General features: G+C 31.4%; 2 protein-coding genes across 2 annotated transcripts in view; both read right to left on the reverse strand.

Moving 5' to 3' along the window:
• The window catches only part of LOC143193690 (uncharacterized), a 31,698-nt gene extending 16,434 nt beyond the window's left edge, over positions 1-15,264 (reverse strand). The window contains exons 1-4 of the mRNA XM_076400006.1: positions 15,074-15,264; positions 14,895-15,013; positions 14,115-14,610; positions 13,820-14,012 (exon numbers count right to left, since the gene is read on the reverse strand). Of these exons, the coding sequence (XP_076256121.1) occupies positions 13,820-14,012; positions 14,115-14,610; positions 14,895-15,013; positions 15,074-15,146 (881 nt within the window). The 5' untranslated portion in view covers positions 15,147-15,264. The remainder of the gene's footprint in view (positions 1-13,819; positions 14,013-14,114; positions 14,611-14,894; positions 15,014-15,073) is intronic.
• Schip1 (Schwannomin interacting protein 1) overlaps positions 1-16,982 on the reverse strand; it is a 612,769-nt gene that overhangs the window by 367,528 nt on the left and 228,259 nt on the right. The gene's annotated exons all lie outside the window — the stretch shown is intronic.

Consider the following 16,982-nt stretch of genomic DNA (forward strand, 5'->3'; position numbering starts at 1 on the left):
TTAAAAATCTGTACAGGATGGATCTTACTTATATAACATTAATTATAAGTTTGTCAAGACCCTTTTCTTATGTTCAGATAATTAATTGATGTTTTAAACCTTTCTCTAAGATAAATAATTTTGTTTCAACAATTTTATTAGCCTTAAAGAAAACTTTTCTACAGTTGGTTGGTAGTGGGAACAACTCGCCGGTTTCTTTTCCAGTGATGAATTGCTTCATTTTTAACAGTTAGACGGAAATAAATGGATTTTTAATTTACTATTACATTTCTTCTTTAATGAAGGATAAGAAAACTGATTGTTTCGGTAAAAGTCGATGATACAATAATACAGTTATAAAATAAGGTTTAATTCATAATTAATTTTATTTTAATATTGAAAGAAACGTAATAATACTTGTAACTATGTATTTAAAACCAATATCAGACCGCTTACCATATTATACTTTAACAATCTTACTATTAGCAACCATTAAAAAATTAAAGAAAAATAAGAAAGGCATACTGACAGAGATAATATCATGAATCAGAAATATATATGATGACACGCTTTAATGATGTACCTTGACTTCCTTTTGAACACACTATCCAAACAATTATTAAACAACGCATCATTTACAGAATATAATAGATTTAAGACACAAGATCAGTACTTTTTTAAAAAACTGCTGACGCCCTACAGTGTCTCTTTCTTGAAATCATAGAAAATATCTGAAAATGTTTTCTCAATGATTACATGTTTTCTCTAAAACACGCTTTTTCTATTATTGAATAAGCAACCATTTTATATTATATTTTCCCGTTTTCAATAAATGTAACTTATCCTTGTATTCCTCTAGGTACTTTTGTAACAATTGGCAAATGCAAAACATCATCAAAACTTTCATCTTTTCTGTTAGCAATTTCAACGATTCATTTTAAGAATTTGTGGTATTCAACACTATTTCAGATAAATATCGGTAACGATAACGACACCGAGGAAACTAGAAACTGCTTTTTGACAAATTAAGTTTCAGTTCGGTTGTATCTACGCTATGCGAAAAACCTGCAAGATTTCCCACTGGAAAACGAGCAGTTTTCGCCACATTTCCTGGTTATACGACTCGAAAAAGGACTTTGAAAGTTTCGTTATACTGCTTTATAACATTTAAAGAAACGACGTTGAAACATATTACTTTTTGCGATAGTTTTAACACGCCATTTCCCTAAAATCTCCAAGACGTTTATTTTACTACGCTATAATGAATTGAATAAAACCTTACCACCTTATAATAAATAAAAATATATAAATAAAGAGCCTTAAATTCAAATTAAATACAAGTGCAGTTTAGAGAGAACCTGTAAGTAAGCTAGCTATGCGAATGATTTAGAAGGACGGAAAATGAGCAATGAATAAAGTAGAGCAAGTAGTTTAAAAGTTCTTAGAAATATTTCTACAAATTATCCTATTTATGAGATTCGCTCTAATAATATTAAAATCTGAAAATTATGATTAATTAAAATCAAATAAAAATCAAGTTCAAGAAAATGGTTTGATAAAACAGTTAACAGATTTTTACCTCGAATTTATCTCTTAATCTCGTAAAATCTAGAGGATATTGCGCAAGATGTGAATTAGCAATTATAATAAAGCAACATAAAGAATAAATGAAGCGAAAAAATTGATGATATAAAAATTTACTACATACATAATATGTTTCAATAATTTAGATATTTTTTAGATCACCAAGAAAATACTAATTATTATTAGTAGGATTCAGTGCTATTTGAAATTAAATATTGTGTATAATTATTAAAACGAACTTGAATACAGCTGAGTTATGATTGCAATGTTGAATTATATACAAATGGTGACTGACGAAAAAGCCAAAATTTAAATAATCCAAAATATCCTATTTATGTAAACAAATAATCCAGTAAAACCCGGGAGTACATTTTTAATTGTAATTAATTATTTGTAAAAGTTAATATATAATCATTATAGCCATATAGTGTTCTTTAATTAATAAATAAATTTCCATTAAAAATACATTGATTGAACTAAATCATGTAAAAGTGTGTCTGAATACCTATTAATAATTTTGTTTATACAATTTAGGAAATTGTGGAAGTTTAGCTCTAGACTACTGCAGGCGTATTGATAACTAGGTATTAATAGGTGTTAATATTTACCATAAAAATATGATTATTATCACAAATATATCATCAAACGTACCTATAATATGTTCAAAAACTTACGACTGAAATATACGAAGATTTAGTAGTTTGTATATGTATATACAATTAAATCTTAAAAGCTATATTCCATAATAAAATGCAATTATTAAATTAGTTATACTAATCGCCGTAATGCAAGCATGACTGAATTCACATCCGTAATAGACCGATTTTAATATAATTCCAGTATAATTTACCATTTTTCAAACACAAACTTCATGTTATTAACCAAATATGCTTTAGTTCTACTTTATATAGAGATACGAAGGCTTTATATATAGACAAAGGAGACAATTTATAATAATAAATTAACAACTTTATTTTAGTTAAGAAAACTACAAAAAATCGCTGAAAGCAGTACTAAATAATCAAAGGATATAAGAAAGAATACTTTTATCGACTAAATTTTATCTAGACAAGACCTACTGCTTAATATCACGAAATTAAATACCATCCCAGAAGCCATTCGGTCTTACCCAACCTAGTTATTGGTGTGACTAGCATGGTTATAACTTATAATACTATTTCTCAGAAATACTTAAATTTGCACTCACATACATGTACTGCACACACTGTGATAACAAATAGTATTATAAATGCAAATGCAGATACAATCTATGGCTAGCACTTCTTATTTATATTCAACATAATTTAACAATAAACAAGTTTAAAGAATAATATTTGAAAGAAATAATCAGAAAAACATATTTCAACTTCAACAATTATTCTCAAAATGCAGGTTTGTAGCCAATACCATCATACCATCTTTATTACTTTATCTTTCATTTTCAAAGTCGAATAGACCTTGTTTCTTTTACGAGCACTCTGTTCAACCCTGTTCGAGATTATAATAACGGATGTATAATACATCCTTCTGTATTATTAGAGCATCCTATGTTACTCAGCGAGTGGGTGATTCGTAATATAATAACAATGATCCATGTAAAGGCAAATGCTAGAATGATGCTAAAGCTTTATTTTTGTACCTAACGTTAAACGATGATAACTAGTTCCAGAATTTTACTTCAGGAAATACTGAAACATCTGTACCTGGAGTTTAATATATAATAAAAATATAAACAAGCTTGCATATATACTACAATACAAGGTTGTAAATTTTAAAAACACGACAAGCTGTGTGCACAATGAATGCCGTTCTCACAAACAAAGAAATACTTTATATTCATTAAATAATTCGATTAAATGAACATTTAACATAATAATAAATTGAATTTAAGAAATTATATGACCATTTAACATCTATCAATTTACTAAACTAACATCTATTTTTTTAATTATACTCATTTCAATACTGTTGTGTTATTTGGTGATTTAAACGTATATTTATTTTATTAGGACTGTGATATATATTATTAAGTATGCCTAGTTGAAAAAATCAAAACAGAATAAACATGTATAAAATCAATAAATCAATGTATCAGTCAATATATAAAACGAGATAAAACATAAATAAATATTATACATTTAAAATATATCAATATAATAAGTAGGATATGTAATACAGCGAATAAATATAAAAATATAGATAAAATATAAAAATAAATAAATAAATAAAATTAACTTAAAAGCACATATAAAACAATAACACTACAAAAAATTATAATTCATAATACTTAATATATTAATATATTGAAACCAAAGCAGTAGATAAAATATAACGTAAAGGTTATAAATATAAAATAGTTTGGTTTCTCCGAAATAAAATTAAATATGAGAAAAGAAATTAAATATTGTAACTGAATTTCATGTAAATAATCAAATATTTTATCGACGTGGTTTGAAGTGAAAAGAGTATTCAAATTTCTAAGTTTGTTATGTATATTTAAAATAGACCGTAGAGCCTCACATGATTGTAAAACATGTCGGACAGTTTTTAATAGTCCACAATAATCACACAACGGAGGAACATAGCCACTCATAAGCTATGAATGTGAGAACTGACCATTAGCCTATTTAGCAGGACCTGCTTATACCTATTAGTAGATAATGTCATAGAAGTAAAAGTCTTGCTTAATAAACCACAATTTATTATCGCCCTCCAGCAAGTCCCACTCCAATTGAACAAGACTATCGATTTTAGTCGTAATAATGGGATATAGATCCTTATAATATGGAAAGCTAGGAATATATCTACCACTTATAGTGGCTCTTTAGCTGCATTGTCTGCACTCGCATTACTCTCTATTTATAAAGAAAAACTGATAATAGGACAAAGAAAATAGAAAGGAAAGATATATGGTGAATAAACCGTAGTATATATAGATAAACACAATAATAAACGTAATTGAGGAGTAAAATAAATAGTATTAAAATTAGTAAAAAATTATGCCAATGTAAGAATGAGATCTACTTCAATTTATTTTAAATTGTTTTTGTTTTTGCACCATTTGGTATTTATATTTAACATTGCATAAATATTAAAAGTCCTTTAAAATAATTAGTAGCTCAAATAAAGTCAAATTAAAATATTTCATAGATTCCCTCTGTGCTGATTCCGTCTGCATTTTCTTTTTTGTATAAAAATTGAAATTATATATAGGTGAAATCAATAAGAAAATGAAAATGTATCATAAAGTATTATTACATAAAGTTGTTACTAGGATCAATTCAAGTCTAAAGAAATATGAAGTTCAAAATAAAAACCGTCAAGGCAAGAAAAATATCATCATATGTTACGCTACATGAAATTACAACGGGAAGAGAGATATATTTCACACTCTAAACAATTAACCCTCCAAAGGCATCAATGCAATATAGAAACTGACCACCAATGTAGATTAATCTCTGTATTTTGTTTGTGAAATATTATATCCAAATGATTTGAAAATGTTGAAATGGCCCCACTGAACATTAAAAAATAGATTTTCTTAATAAAATTTGATAATTTGCATGGTTCATTTTGAACGAATCTACATACGTATTTTATTAAAACAAAATGTACAGCTTTAAAAAAGCTTAGTTTATAAAAATATGACTATCGTTAATACACATAAGCAATATATTTAATTAAAATAGATTAAAACAAATGAAATAGAAATAGTTATTGTAACAAGCATTTGTAAGTAACATTGTAACTCGTATTCATCCGTTCAATTAATTTTAGAAACTTTACTTCAAGATAAATACTTCAACTTCAACTATTTTATTAGCCCCAAAGAAACTTTTCTGCAGTTGGTTGGTAGCGGGAACTTTACAACTCGCTGATTTCTTTGCCAGTAACGAATCGCTTCCTTTCTGACAATTAAAATAAATAAATGGGTTTTTAATTTACTGATACATTTCTTCCTTAACAAGGGGCAAAATATTTGAAGATTGATTGTTTTAATATTAGATTAATGTTATATATAGTTATATAGCTAATTTGAGAAAATGATTTATTTTAATATGCGCTATTTTCTGCGATAGAGACGTTGGGGTTTTTAACGTTCTTCATAGTATAGTGCAAACTGTATAGTTTATGGCTCGATAATTAATTCAGAAAAGATCAAAGTATTAACACAAGTGACGGATCGACTGCTATTGTAATCTCAACATGATCCACTTAAGCCAAGTGCAGTTCGGATATTTAGGATCGGTAAGGCAGAAATGACATCTACTGTCCAAGTAATAAGCAGAATCAGCTGCAGGAAATATTGCTTCTCTAAAGTGGTGCTTGTGGAAGAGAGGAAATGTTACAATCAAACTTGGCTCTAAGACACACCCTACTACAGTTCGATATACGTAAGTTTAAAGTCTTAAACTTTAAAATCTTAAAATTCTATATGTTTCTCTCTGGGGTTGTTTTATAAATTAAGTGAATCGTTGAAGATGCGCCAGTCAGCGCACTGTTAAGAAAGAAATTCAAAGACGCAGATTATAATGATTTGGACATGTTTTTGGAATGAAAAGTGAACACATCTTTTAAAGAATTATGTGGCGAGATGGACTATTTAGATAGATAGATCAACTTCGGCCGACCTCCAACTGTGGCGAGATTTAGTGTAAAATGCATCGGCTATGGATTGATGATGATAAGCACCAACCATAATATAGTTTTGAATAATTTACATAATACTGGATACCAATAAAGCTTGATATTTGCCTTCTGCATGAATTAATGCTAAAAAAACTGAATGGGTCGATGGTCAAATTGTCCGCTGCTGGAACAACGAAATCCAAACTTTTCAATTTTTGAAACGAACGTATATATTTAAAAATGCAACTCTGACTAATAAAATAGAATAGAGCATCTGATCATATATAAATACTAACATTCAAGTATCATATCAAAATATGTAGGCTTCGTTCTAGATCTTGATTGAATCCGTCTACATCAGTTCTCTGACGTTCAGACTCTAGATTATAAGAAGTGTTTTTAGAAATTATTGAAAAATGAGATAGTGAAACCTGTTCTAATGACTGCAAAACATGGAAACAAATGACAAAATAATGGAGAATGTGATTTAATATGTGTAAAGCAGTTGGTAAAGCAATCCAGTCTATAAATCCCAGACAACAGATCAAATTTAAAAATTATTTGCAATAATCGGATTACAAATATTAATAATCAACATTAAATTAAACCATCAAATTAATTCAACGTACCTTCTACTAAGGAGGGTCTTGAGTGATGTTGCTAATGTGGAATAGTATGCTGAAGGAATAGGAGAAAACAGAATATAGCGATTCGAAAGTGTATATATATATATATATATATATATATATATATATATATATATATTGCATAACGGGTCAACTGAAAAGTCCCGGCCTTACACATAGATGGCGCTACTAAAATTAAATCCATATGTTTTTTAGTAAGTCCTAACACTCAAGAGATACGTATTTAAATTTGGCAGCTGTCAGATCATTAGTTTGTGAATTATAGCATTTTGAGAGAGGCAACTTTTTTAATTGTGAAAAAAATGTATAAAAAGGAATTTCGCGTGTTGATAAAATATTGCTTTTTGAAGGGAAAAAATACAGTTGAAGCAAAATCTTGGTTTGACGCCGAGTTTCCGGACACTGCCCCTGGAAAACCAACCATCAAAGATTGTTATGCTATGTTTAAATGTGGTGAAATGAGCACAGACGGTGAACCCAGTGGACGCCCAAAAGAGGTTGTTACCGAGGAAAACATTAAAAATATCCACACAATGGTTCTGAGCGACAGTAAATTGAAATCCAGTGAAATAGCATACACTCTAAAGCTATCAACCGAACGTGTACATCATATCATTCACGAAAATTTGGGAATGAGAAAGCTCTGTGAAAAGTGGGTGCCGCGCGAGCTCACTTTTAACCAAAAACAACGACGAGTTGACGATTCGGAGTGTTTGAAGATGATAAAGCGTAATAAACCATAATCCATCATTTCACTCCGAAGTCCAATCGACAGTCATCCGAGTGGACTGCACACGATGAACCCGCTCCAAAGCGTGGGAGAACGCAACAGTCGGCTGGCCAGGTTATGGCGTCTGTATTTTGGGATGCGCATGGAATAATTTTCATTGACTACCTTGAAAAAGAAAGGACCATTAACAGCGACTATTACATAGCGTTATTGGATCGTTTGAAGGACTAAATCGCCGAAAACGGCCGCATTTGAAGAAAAAGAAAGTGCTGCTTCACCAAGACAATGCACCGTGTCACAAGTCAGTGAAAACGATGGCAAAAATCCATGAGTTGGGCTTCGAATTGCTTCCTCATCCACCATATTCTCCAGATCTAGCCCCCAGCGACTATTTCGTCATCTCAGATCTCAAAAAAATGCTCGCTGGGAAGAAATTTTCGTCGAATGAAGAGGTGATCGCCGAAACTGAGGTCTATTTTGAAGCAAAAGACAAATCGTACTACAAAAATGGTATCAAAAATTTGGAGGGTCGCTATAATCAGTGTATCAGCCTTGAAAGGAATTATGTTGAATAAAAAAAAAACTAATTTTGCCAAAAAAATGTGTTTTACTATGGTACTTACTTTTTGTTGGTACGCAATGTGTTAAATTATTCTCTTTATTCTGTTATGAGAGAAACATGATTAACTTAATAAAGTGTGGTCGAATTTTGCCCACAGGGCGATAATTAGTAATAAGAAAAATAAAGAAAATATAATATAAAATCGACCATGGTGTGTGTGGTAACAATCGGTTCAGGTTATAATTTTTTGCCAGCCAGTTATTACTGTGTTGCACCACTGTATTGCTATCAGAATATTCCCTTTAGCGATGCGAAAAGGCGCGACTCCGGAACCATCCCCGTGACTGAATCGGCATGAGCTCGTTGTCGAAGCGGCCGCCGGCCCTTTTGATTTGTTATGCGCCCTTTTGCATTATTTAGCCGCATATTCGGCAAACGGGGTGCGAGACGACCTCGCCGGCTAATAACGGGCTTTGTGGCGTCTGCATTTAAATCGTCGACTTTATTGTGATTATTAGAACGTAGGGGATCGAGGCTACGACGACGACGTCGTCGTCCCGACGAAATAAGAACGGCAACTTTATTTGTGCGGGAATCACGAGTCGGGAATGGGAAAGGTCGTCGGCGAGGTAAAAATGAGGGAATTTAAATTTCGATAATGGCGGCGATTAAAGTGAAAAGATTCGTAATATATTATGGCAATTTCGAAGGCAATAAAATAAGTAAGGGAATGAAATTCAAATATAATTTTATGATTTCTCTAATTTTATTAATATTGTAACTGTAACTAAATGAAAACATAATATGTAATATCTTACGGACAAAATGGTTTTACACTATTACAATATACATTTTCAGAATAATAAAAACTCGAAGAATAATTGATGAAAAATTATTAATTTTTTTTAAAAATAATGCTAGTTCAAGCAATTAGGGATTTTATACATACAGACAAAATACCTTCAGGCTACATTACACCATAACCCAGCCCAAAAACTTCCCTAACTAGATTCCTTTGAGGATGAACTTATTCTAACATACTATATTCAGATGCGTCCTTTCTTCTCAAAATGGATGCACCTTTGAAAATATAAATTAAAAAATCTTCCAAATTAACAACAAGATCCAATGCTTACTTACTATAAAGAAGGTTACTGAAGAAAGACAACATCAAAGTTACATTAAATCCATGCAGGAAGACGTCTCAAACGATCTCTAAAATATGGATCTGCGCGAAAGTAACAGATGTGTACATACCTAGCAATGTGGTAAATTGTATACAGGAGAAACATAGAGATTGGTAAGAATACCGATAAAGGAATATCAATGATCAGTTTTGGTTGAACAGTGAATGGATAGTGGTCATAAGATTCAAATCAATAAGGTCGAGCTTTTTACCGATCTACACGGCTATTGAGGAAAACATGTACTGACCATAAAAAACAGGTTCCTCGTCGGCTATGGTGGCTTACACTTGCTTAAATACAATAACTTGATTAGGAGTGCTTTAGATTCATAATGACTGCAAAACGTCAGCTAGCTTTAGCAAATAAGCTCAAATCCAACTTCAGATCTAAAATAGTTTTTCCACCCAAATTTTTTTATATTTCTATCAAAACTTCATTTTTCCATGAGATTACAATATTTGCATACAAATATTTATTTTTACTATTTCCCAATATTTGCTTATTCTGATACAACTAACTTATCTCTCTAAATAGAACGTAATTTAATGTCTTATAATAAACAATTAAATAACTCAGCGATAAATAAACCATAATACTAATTAATTTATCAGCTCTGTTTTCAGTAACATGACATTCCAATTGGCCCCATATATTTTAAATGAATATAAATCTAGGCTCTGTGGTATCTATGGTATTGTGAAATTCTTTGATTGTATAAAAATATTCTCTTACTTTGATTATAAGTTGAATAGTAACCAAACCAAAGTCATGTTGGGACATTAGTATAAATTAACATTGTACTCCCTAATTAAGGACTCTCTAATTGATCTTTAATACCGATTTCTACCATATAAAACAAATGGTTTATTGGTCAGTCATTTAGCATAATTTATATAGACAATAACTATTAATAAATATTTTCTTTTCCTTTCCAATTTCTACATTAATATTTAAAATTGTACTCTTTTACAGCTCAAAAACTCAAATAACTTTTCATATAGCTTAGTTCAAAAATCAGGTATTTCCAGCCGTTTACATGCGATGGGAAAGGCTCAAAAGTAGTAAAAAGTGCATGAATTGACCGAAAATGGCATTTTCCGCCAAAAGAGAAATATTTTACCTGCCATAACAAAACATTCATATACTGTGACTAGCTATCGCTAAAAATAGATAGAAATAAAAATAGATAGACCAACCATATCGACACTGAAAGGAATTATATTCTGAAACCGAATAATATTTTCACTGCAGATGTCTACTCACGTTAGATGAATAAACTAAATAATTGACAAATTATAATGTTTCAAAATAACGAGTAACAGACGCTAAATCACCCTCTTATATGACAATTTTCAGTAACACATTGCAAGAGTTACCAAAGATACACTGTTACAGCACGAATGGGAAGTTCTGTAGCACCCTGCACGCTTATCAGATATAGTGTCTTCCGAATACCACAGGCTCAGGATCCAGCATGACTTGGTTGGCAGCCAAAACTATTTCAAAATGCTGAAGAAGCCCAAAAATCTATCAGTCATTGAGTTACTACCAAACCAAAATTGTTCCCCTGAATACGCTATACATTACCAGAAGGATAAAAGAAGTTGTAGAAAATCATAGTATATATTTTGACTTAAATATATGGGTTTATAGTGAAAAAACGTCGCAAAGTCTACCATAAATGCATTATCATTGCTCAAACAGTTTCAAAACCAACATTGCATAAATTTAAATGAACACAAAAAGGAATTTTTCGTCTGCGAAAGTTTTAAATAAAATTAAACTTAGTTGTATCAATCAGACCTCAAAAAAAAAACGTCGATGATTTTAAAAGTGAACCGAACGGTCTAACCCGCTTTACTAATAATTCGACGCAGTATAATTGTATTACGGTTTGATTGATGAATTAAACTCACTAGACCTACTTCTAAATCAATTATGCCTCGCAAAAAATTGCGAAACACTAAAAATAAAGCTCAAATTAATTAATGATATTTTTACATCATAGCCTATATAAGAGAATACTTAATCTTACAGAATTGTTTAAAACATAATAATTAATATATATGTAAACTAGCTGACCCGACAGACTTCGTCCTGTCAAAAAGATTTGTAATGTGGCAGTTTTTGTGCCTACGTATTTTAAAAAATTCTCCTGAACAGAACCATCACCCTGGTGATAGGGCGTTGTGAATAAAAAATAATTAAATAAAACATATATAAGGATTGAAAAGTAAGTAATCGCTTTATTGTTAATCATGTGAATCATAATTATTATTATTATTATCATTATATTGCTTTGTGGTATACGATGTTTTTTGTTTGATTACCTGGCGCATAGATAAACAAATCTGATGGTTTTCCAACACGGGAACAGGCAACATACAATTGACCATGTGAGAAACATGGGTTTTCTAGATTAATACCACAAACACTTAATGATTGCCCCTGGGACTTGTTTATAGTCATAGCAAAAGCAAGCCGTCAACATGTCTATAGGAAATTTGCCATTACCAATGTCAATGAGTTGTTTAGAGAATATGTTTCCAGATTGGTCATTTTGCAACTCGACACGCATATTCTTGCTTAAATGAAGTACTTTAACATGTTTCCACAAATTGGAGGACTTTAGACATGCATTGAGTTCATCAGCTGGCGTTGATCGTGGAATCACTGGCAATGTTTGACGAAAATCTCCTGCTAATAAAATCATTGCACCACCAAATCGGTTATTATTGCTACGTAGATCTTTTAAGGTTCTGTCTAAAGCCTCCAAAGATTTTTTATGTGCCATCGTGCATTCATCCCAAACAATCAATTTATATTGCTGCAAAACCTTTGCCATTGCAGAGTTCTTCGAAACGTTGCAGGTTGGAGTTTCATTGCTTTGCATATTTAATGGCAATTTTAGTGCTGAATGGGCTATTCGACCACCTTCAAGCAAAGTTGCTGCGATTCCCGACGAAGCGAGTGCAAATGCAATTTTATTTTGTGAGCGAATTGTTGCTAATATTAATGAAATAAAAAAAGTTTTTCCTGTACCACCAGGTGCATCTAAGAAATAAATCCCTCCAGTTTCATCATTTGTTACTTTCATAAGAGTTTCAAATACATACTTCTGTTGTTCATTTAACAGTGGAAGATTTGTTTGAATTTATTCTTTCAAAGCGTTGAGATCATACAGTCTTTCTCGATGCAACTCTTGGTTAAAAGCGTCATGCATTGGACGATTGGGCGCGGTCAGGCCTAATTGAATTAATAGTTTGTTTGACATTATCAAGCACATGTCCTCAATTGAAATCAATGCTTCATTGTAAATTTCTTCACTGATTTGTATATTTGGATTTCCCATTCTATTCCGTATTTGATACAAAATATCATCACACATATAATCTTTGTACTTCATCCACAAATCAATTGGGTTTGATGGGAAGCATGTAGATATGATTATAGAAAACAATGTTCGTATTTGATGAGTGTGTGATGATATTACAGCATCATTGAGAGTTTGATCCCAATGAGCGTCATTTTCAAGCAATTGCAAACGTTGACAGGCTTCTCTGTAGGATCCACACAATTCACCATCAACAGTTCGTAACTGTTGGAATGATGTTGGGCCACGTACATTGACTAATAGCAGTCGTAAATAAAAACATTCATCATTGCTTGGATGTACTGAATAAATCCGGCCAATCGCATCGGTGGAATATACATCTGTATATCCTGGAACTGGTTTTCCTTGTTTCCGTCGTATAAATCTCCTTGAGGATTGATTCCAGGTATAATATTTTGGCATTTCAGAATATAGCAATGCTTGTGCGAAATCATCGTTTTGGCATGTCTCAAAAAAACTGGTTAATGTAGTAGATGGTGGCTGAGCAGCTCTTTGTACTGCGTTCTGTGCTGTAAAATACACTCTTTGTCCATTTTCTAAATGCACAGCTAAGTGAACAACAGAAGGGTGTCTCTCATGAATAGGAAAAGAAAATATTCGCCAAACTGCTTCATTACTACTGACATAGCGGCCCATTTGGTATTGGGTAACTTCATCATTATAATTCTCTGCACCAATTTCAATCACAGCCATATCACTCCCTTTGCTTACATATTTGCAAATGTATTTAATCGATTTCACTGAATGGCAAGATTCAACGTTGATGTGTGCTTTGAATGTCTTTGATAAAATGGGTGAATATGGAACAATCCAACGATTATCTATTTCAATATCTTGTTGATTTAATTTGACAATTGTTGATTTTCCATTGTCTGCTGTCGATCTGCGACGATACAATGGATAACCGTCATTACCAGTAATTGTTTCCGATATTAATGTCCGTGGATATCGTTTTGAACATTTACCATCCATCATACACGGTGAATTTTGATTAAGAGTTCCACAGGGACCATGTATCATGTTTTTGATAACTACCTCATGCAATCCAGGATCTATTACATGTGTGCATTTCCATCAGTATTAATCGCATCTCGAAGGTGAATATACTCTTCAGATCGGAGTTTGGTTTGATTCAACCTGATGAATGTTAATCTCTCCGTTTCAATTTTAACATACATGTCATCAACATATTTGTGATATAATCGCCGACATTTCAATATGTGATTATCTGCATTTTCCCGAATCATTAGGCGGTATGAATAATAGTTCATTGAACTGACTTTTTTGTTGGTTTCAGAACCTGTAAACAGATTTTGTTTTAATAACATTCAAATATAAAATTAAAATACATAATATAGTGACTGAGATATTATCGCCATAGCTAAACTAATATTTTAGTTACCTGTAATGGGATTTATCATTTTTATTGATAAATCGTAGCCATCTTCACCTTGCCAAAATATAATGGGATATTGCAGTGCATCATATGAGCGGTGTGTTTCCTTTATAGGTTGTAATTGAAAATTCCGACGATGTAAAACAATATCACGGGATTCCAAGTTTTCTCCAACTACAACGATAGCAACTTCATCAATAGTTGGTGCATTAAAACGTCTTGTATGTTGACCTGCAGGTGTTTTATCAGCTCTGATTACAATTTTGTGATTATCGGATGGCATCAGATCCAGGGCAGTTTTAAACAATATAATCAATTGATTGTGTTGATGAAATAAAGTTTGTAATTGTTCTACAATAGACCTTTTTACTAAATTGTTATGTGCACAACGCAGATCAATTTCTTGTGGTGAATTGCCCATAAAATAAATTTGCAGGAATTTGTTGTCGCTATCTGACACTGGTAACAGTGAACCTGCTCTGTGATATATTTGCCCTTGTATCTGTAAATAAAAAAAATATTATGGTGTGGTATAAATTAATGGATTGTCAATGATCAAACTTAAATAATATTTGATCTTAAAAAGTATATATTTAGTTTTAACTAATATCTATCAAATATAAAATATAATAAAAGTGTCACTGAAACTGAATCACCATATAATATGATGACTAAGTGATATATTTCGTAATGATTAAGAAATTGAAGATTAGTAACACATCTTAACTTTGGTGACAGAAAATTTTGTTCGCTAAAATAATTATGAGTAACTGCTATAATACATACCTTGAAAGTTGGCATAAAATTTTCCCGAACTGCATTTGTTGCCCCAAATGAAGTCATTTGAAAGCAATTGTTATATTGTTGAATATGTGTCAAAAAGTGTATAGAATCTGTTCCTATTCCTGAAACCAATGAGTACAATGGTTCTGGTGGTGGATCCAATTGTATTAATTTCACTTTACCATTTGCGCAACACAATCCATTGGCTTCGTTTTTGTATTTTAATGCCTTACAGTGTGAGCAAACCAAGTTCATAGAACCAATAACAACACATTGGTAGTTACTGTAGTCAATTGACACATCGTAACTGAAAGCAGCTGGATTCAAACTTGCGCGATTATTAGTTGAATGTCGCGCTCGCGCTTCACGCGAATCAAATATAAATTATTTTTTCACTAATCACGAACTAAACAAACACTAACTAACTAAACACTCTGCACAAAACACGATATACGAATTTGTTTCGTGTATCAGTTGACAATTCATCTGTCATCTGTCAAAAGTCATCTGTAACAGACAACTTTTTTTTTTAAATTTGATATGACTTGAACTCAAATCCTTTTAAGCCGTACAAATTGTTTTATTTATTTAAAATTTGAATTAAATTTTAAACAAATAAAAAATTTTAAATAAATAAAACAATTCGTACGGATTAAAAGGATTTGAGTTCAAGTCATATCAAATTTAAAAAAAAAAAAGTTGTCTGTTACAGATGACTTTTGACAGATGACAGATGAATTGTCAACTGATACACGAAACAAATTCAAACAAAAAGGGCTATTTTTAGGGTTTTTCCAGCAATAATTCTAATTTTTCTCGCCGTAAAAACCATCCCTGAACTTCAACGAACATTTTAAAAAAAGATTTGGCCAAATTGGTCCAGGCGTTGTTGAGTTATGCGCTTAGGAACATATTTTGCGATTCATTTTTATATATAAGATAAACATTAGGATGTGTTTGTGTAATACGTTTAAAAAACATAATAAAGATAATCGATGAAATGTAGATCACCATATAAAAATGGGGAATACTATATTCAATTTTTTTTGTACGTATTAACTTTACATGGTTTTTTATTTATTATATTATCGTCTGTCATACTTATTACCGATTGAGGTTACATTGCAAATAGTATTTTATAAGAAACTTTATTCAATTGAATATAATATATTTATAACCTCATTGTAACTCTTTCAGCATGACACAATCTGTTGAATATGTTCAAACAATATACCTGAAAGATGTACACAAAAAGCATATATGGTACTTTGTACTCAGCTTAATATTACATAGTATCTAGTACTATACACAGGTACGAAAATATATATTTGATCGCACAATAGCGAAAAACTATTGAAGTTATCGCCGGATTGGTTTGAATTGTTACACAGTATGAATGAATACATTGCAGCAATGTATTGCTAAGTATTAACAGTAAAATTAAAAATATATCTATATGGAAAACCCAAAGCCAATAAACACTTTGTTTGCCATACATTCGACTGAATCAAAACATGCTCAAAATGATTCCAGGAAATAAAATTATTTATTCAGTTCTATTCATTCCAACATTCTAAATTAATGGGTAAATGTATCACAAAGCAATCTACCAGTTTAGGTCTCGTATGATACACATACATTTCTACAAATGAAATACGATCTATAAATGAATTTTAAAAGATTCACAGTAACTGGTCTTACTGTGTACTAAATCGTATGCCTCACTGACAAGGCTTCGCTCTTGATTATGTGTTATTTCGTCGAAGTGTCAAATGAAACCATCAAAAGCGATCGCTAACCACTACAGCTGATGCGTACAAGCAGAGACACAACAAAGTGATAATTATAACGTGATAATCCTCGACTACATCCTTCAAAGACAGTGAAAATATACTCGTAAACATTAAAATGGGAAACACTACCCCACCCACTTTATTCGCCAGACTTTGCTCCTTCTGATTACTACTTATTCCGACATATGACTCTAAACCTGTCTGAGCGGCGGTTCACTTCTTATGAAGATACCAAAAATGGCCTCAAAAGATAGGGAACAGTGGCGGCTATCGACAGAAAATATTTTATATAAAATGC

This window comes from Rhynchophorus ferrugineus, unplaced genomic scaffold (genome assembly GCF_030347505.1).
Source record: "Rhynchophorus ferrugineus isolate W39M unplaced genomic scaffold, kcgeb_rfMv2 rfM3, whole genome shotgun sequence".
NCBI classification, from domain to species: Eukaryota; Metazoa; Arthropoda; class Insecta; order Coleoptera; family Curculionidae; genus Rhynchophorus; species Rhynchophorus ferrugineus.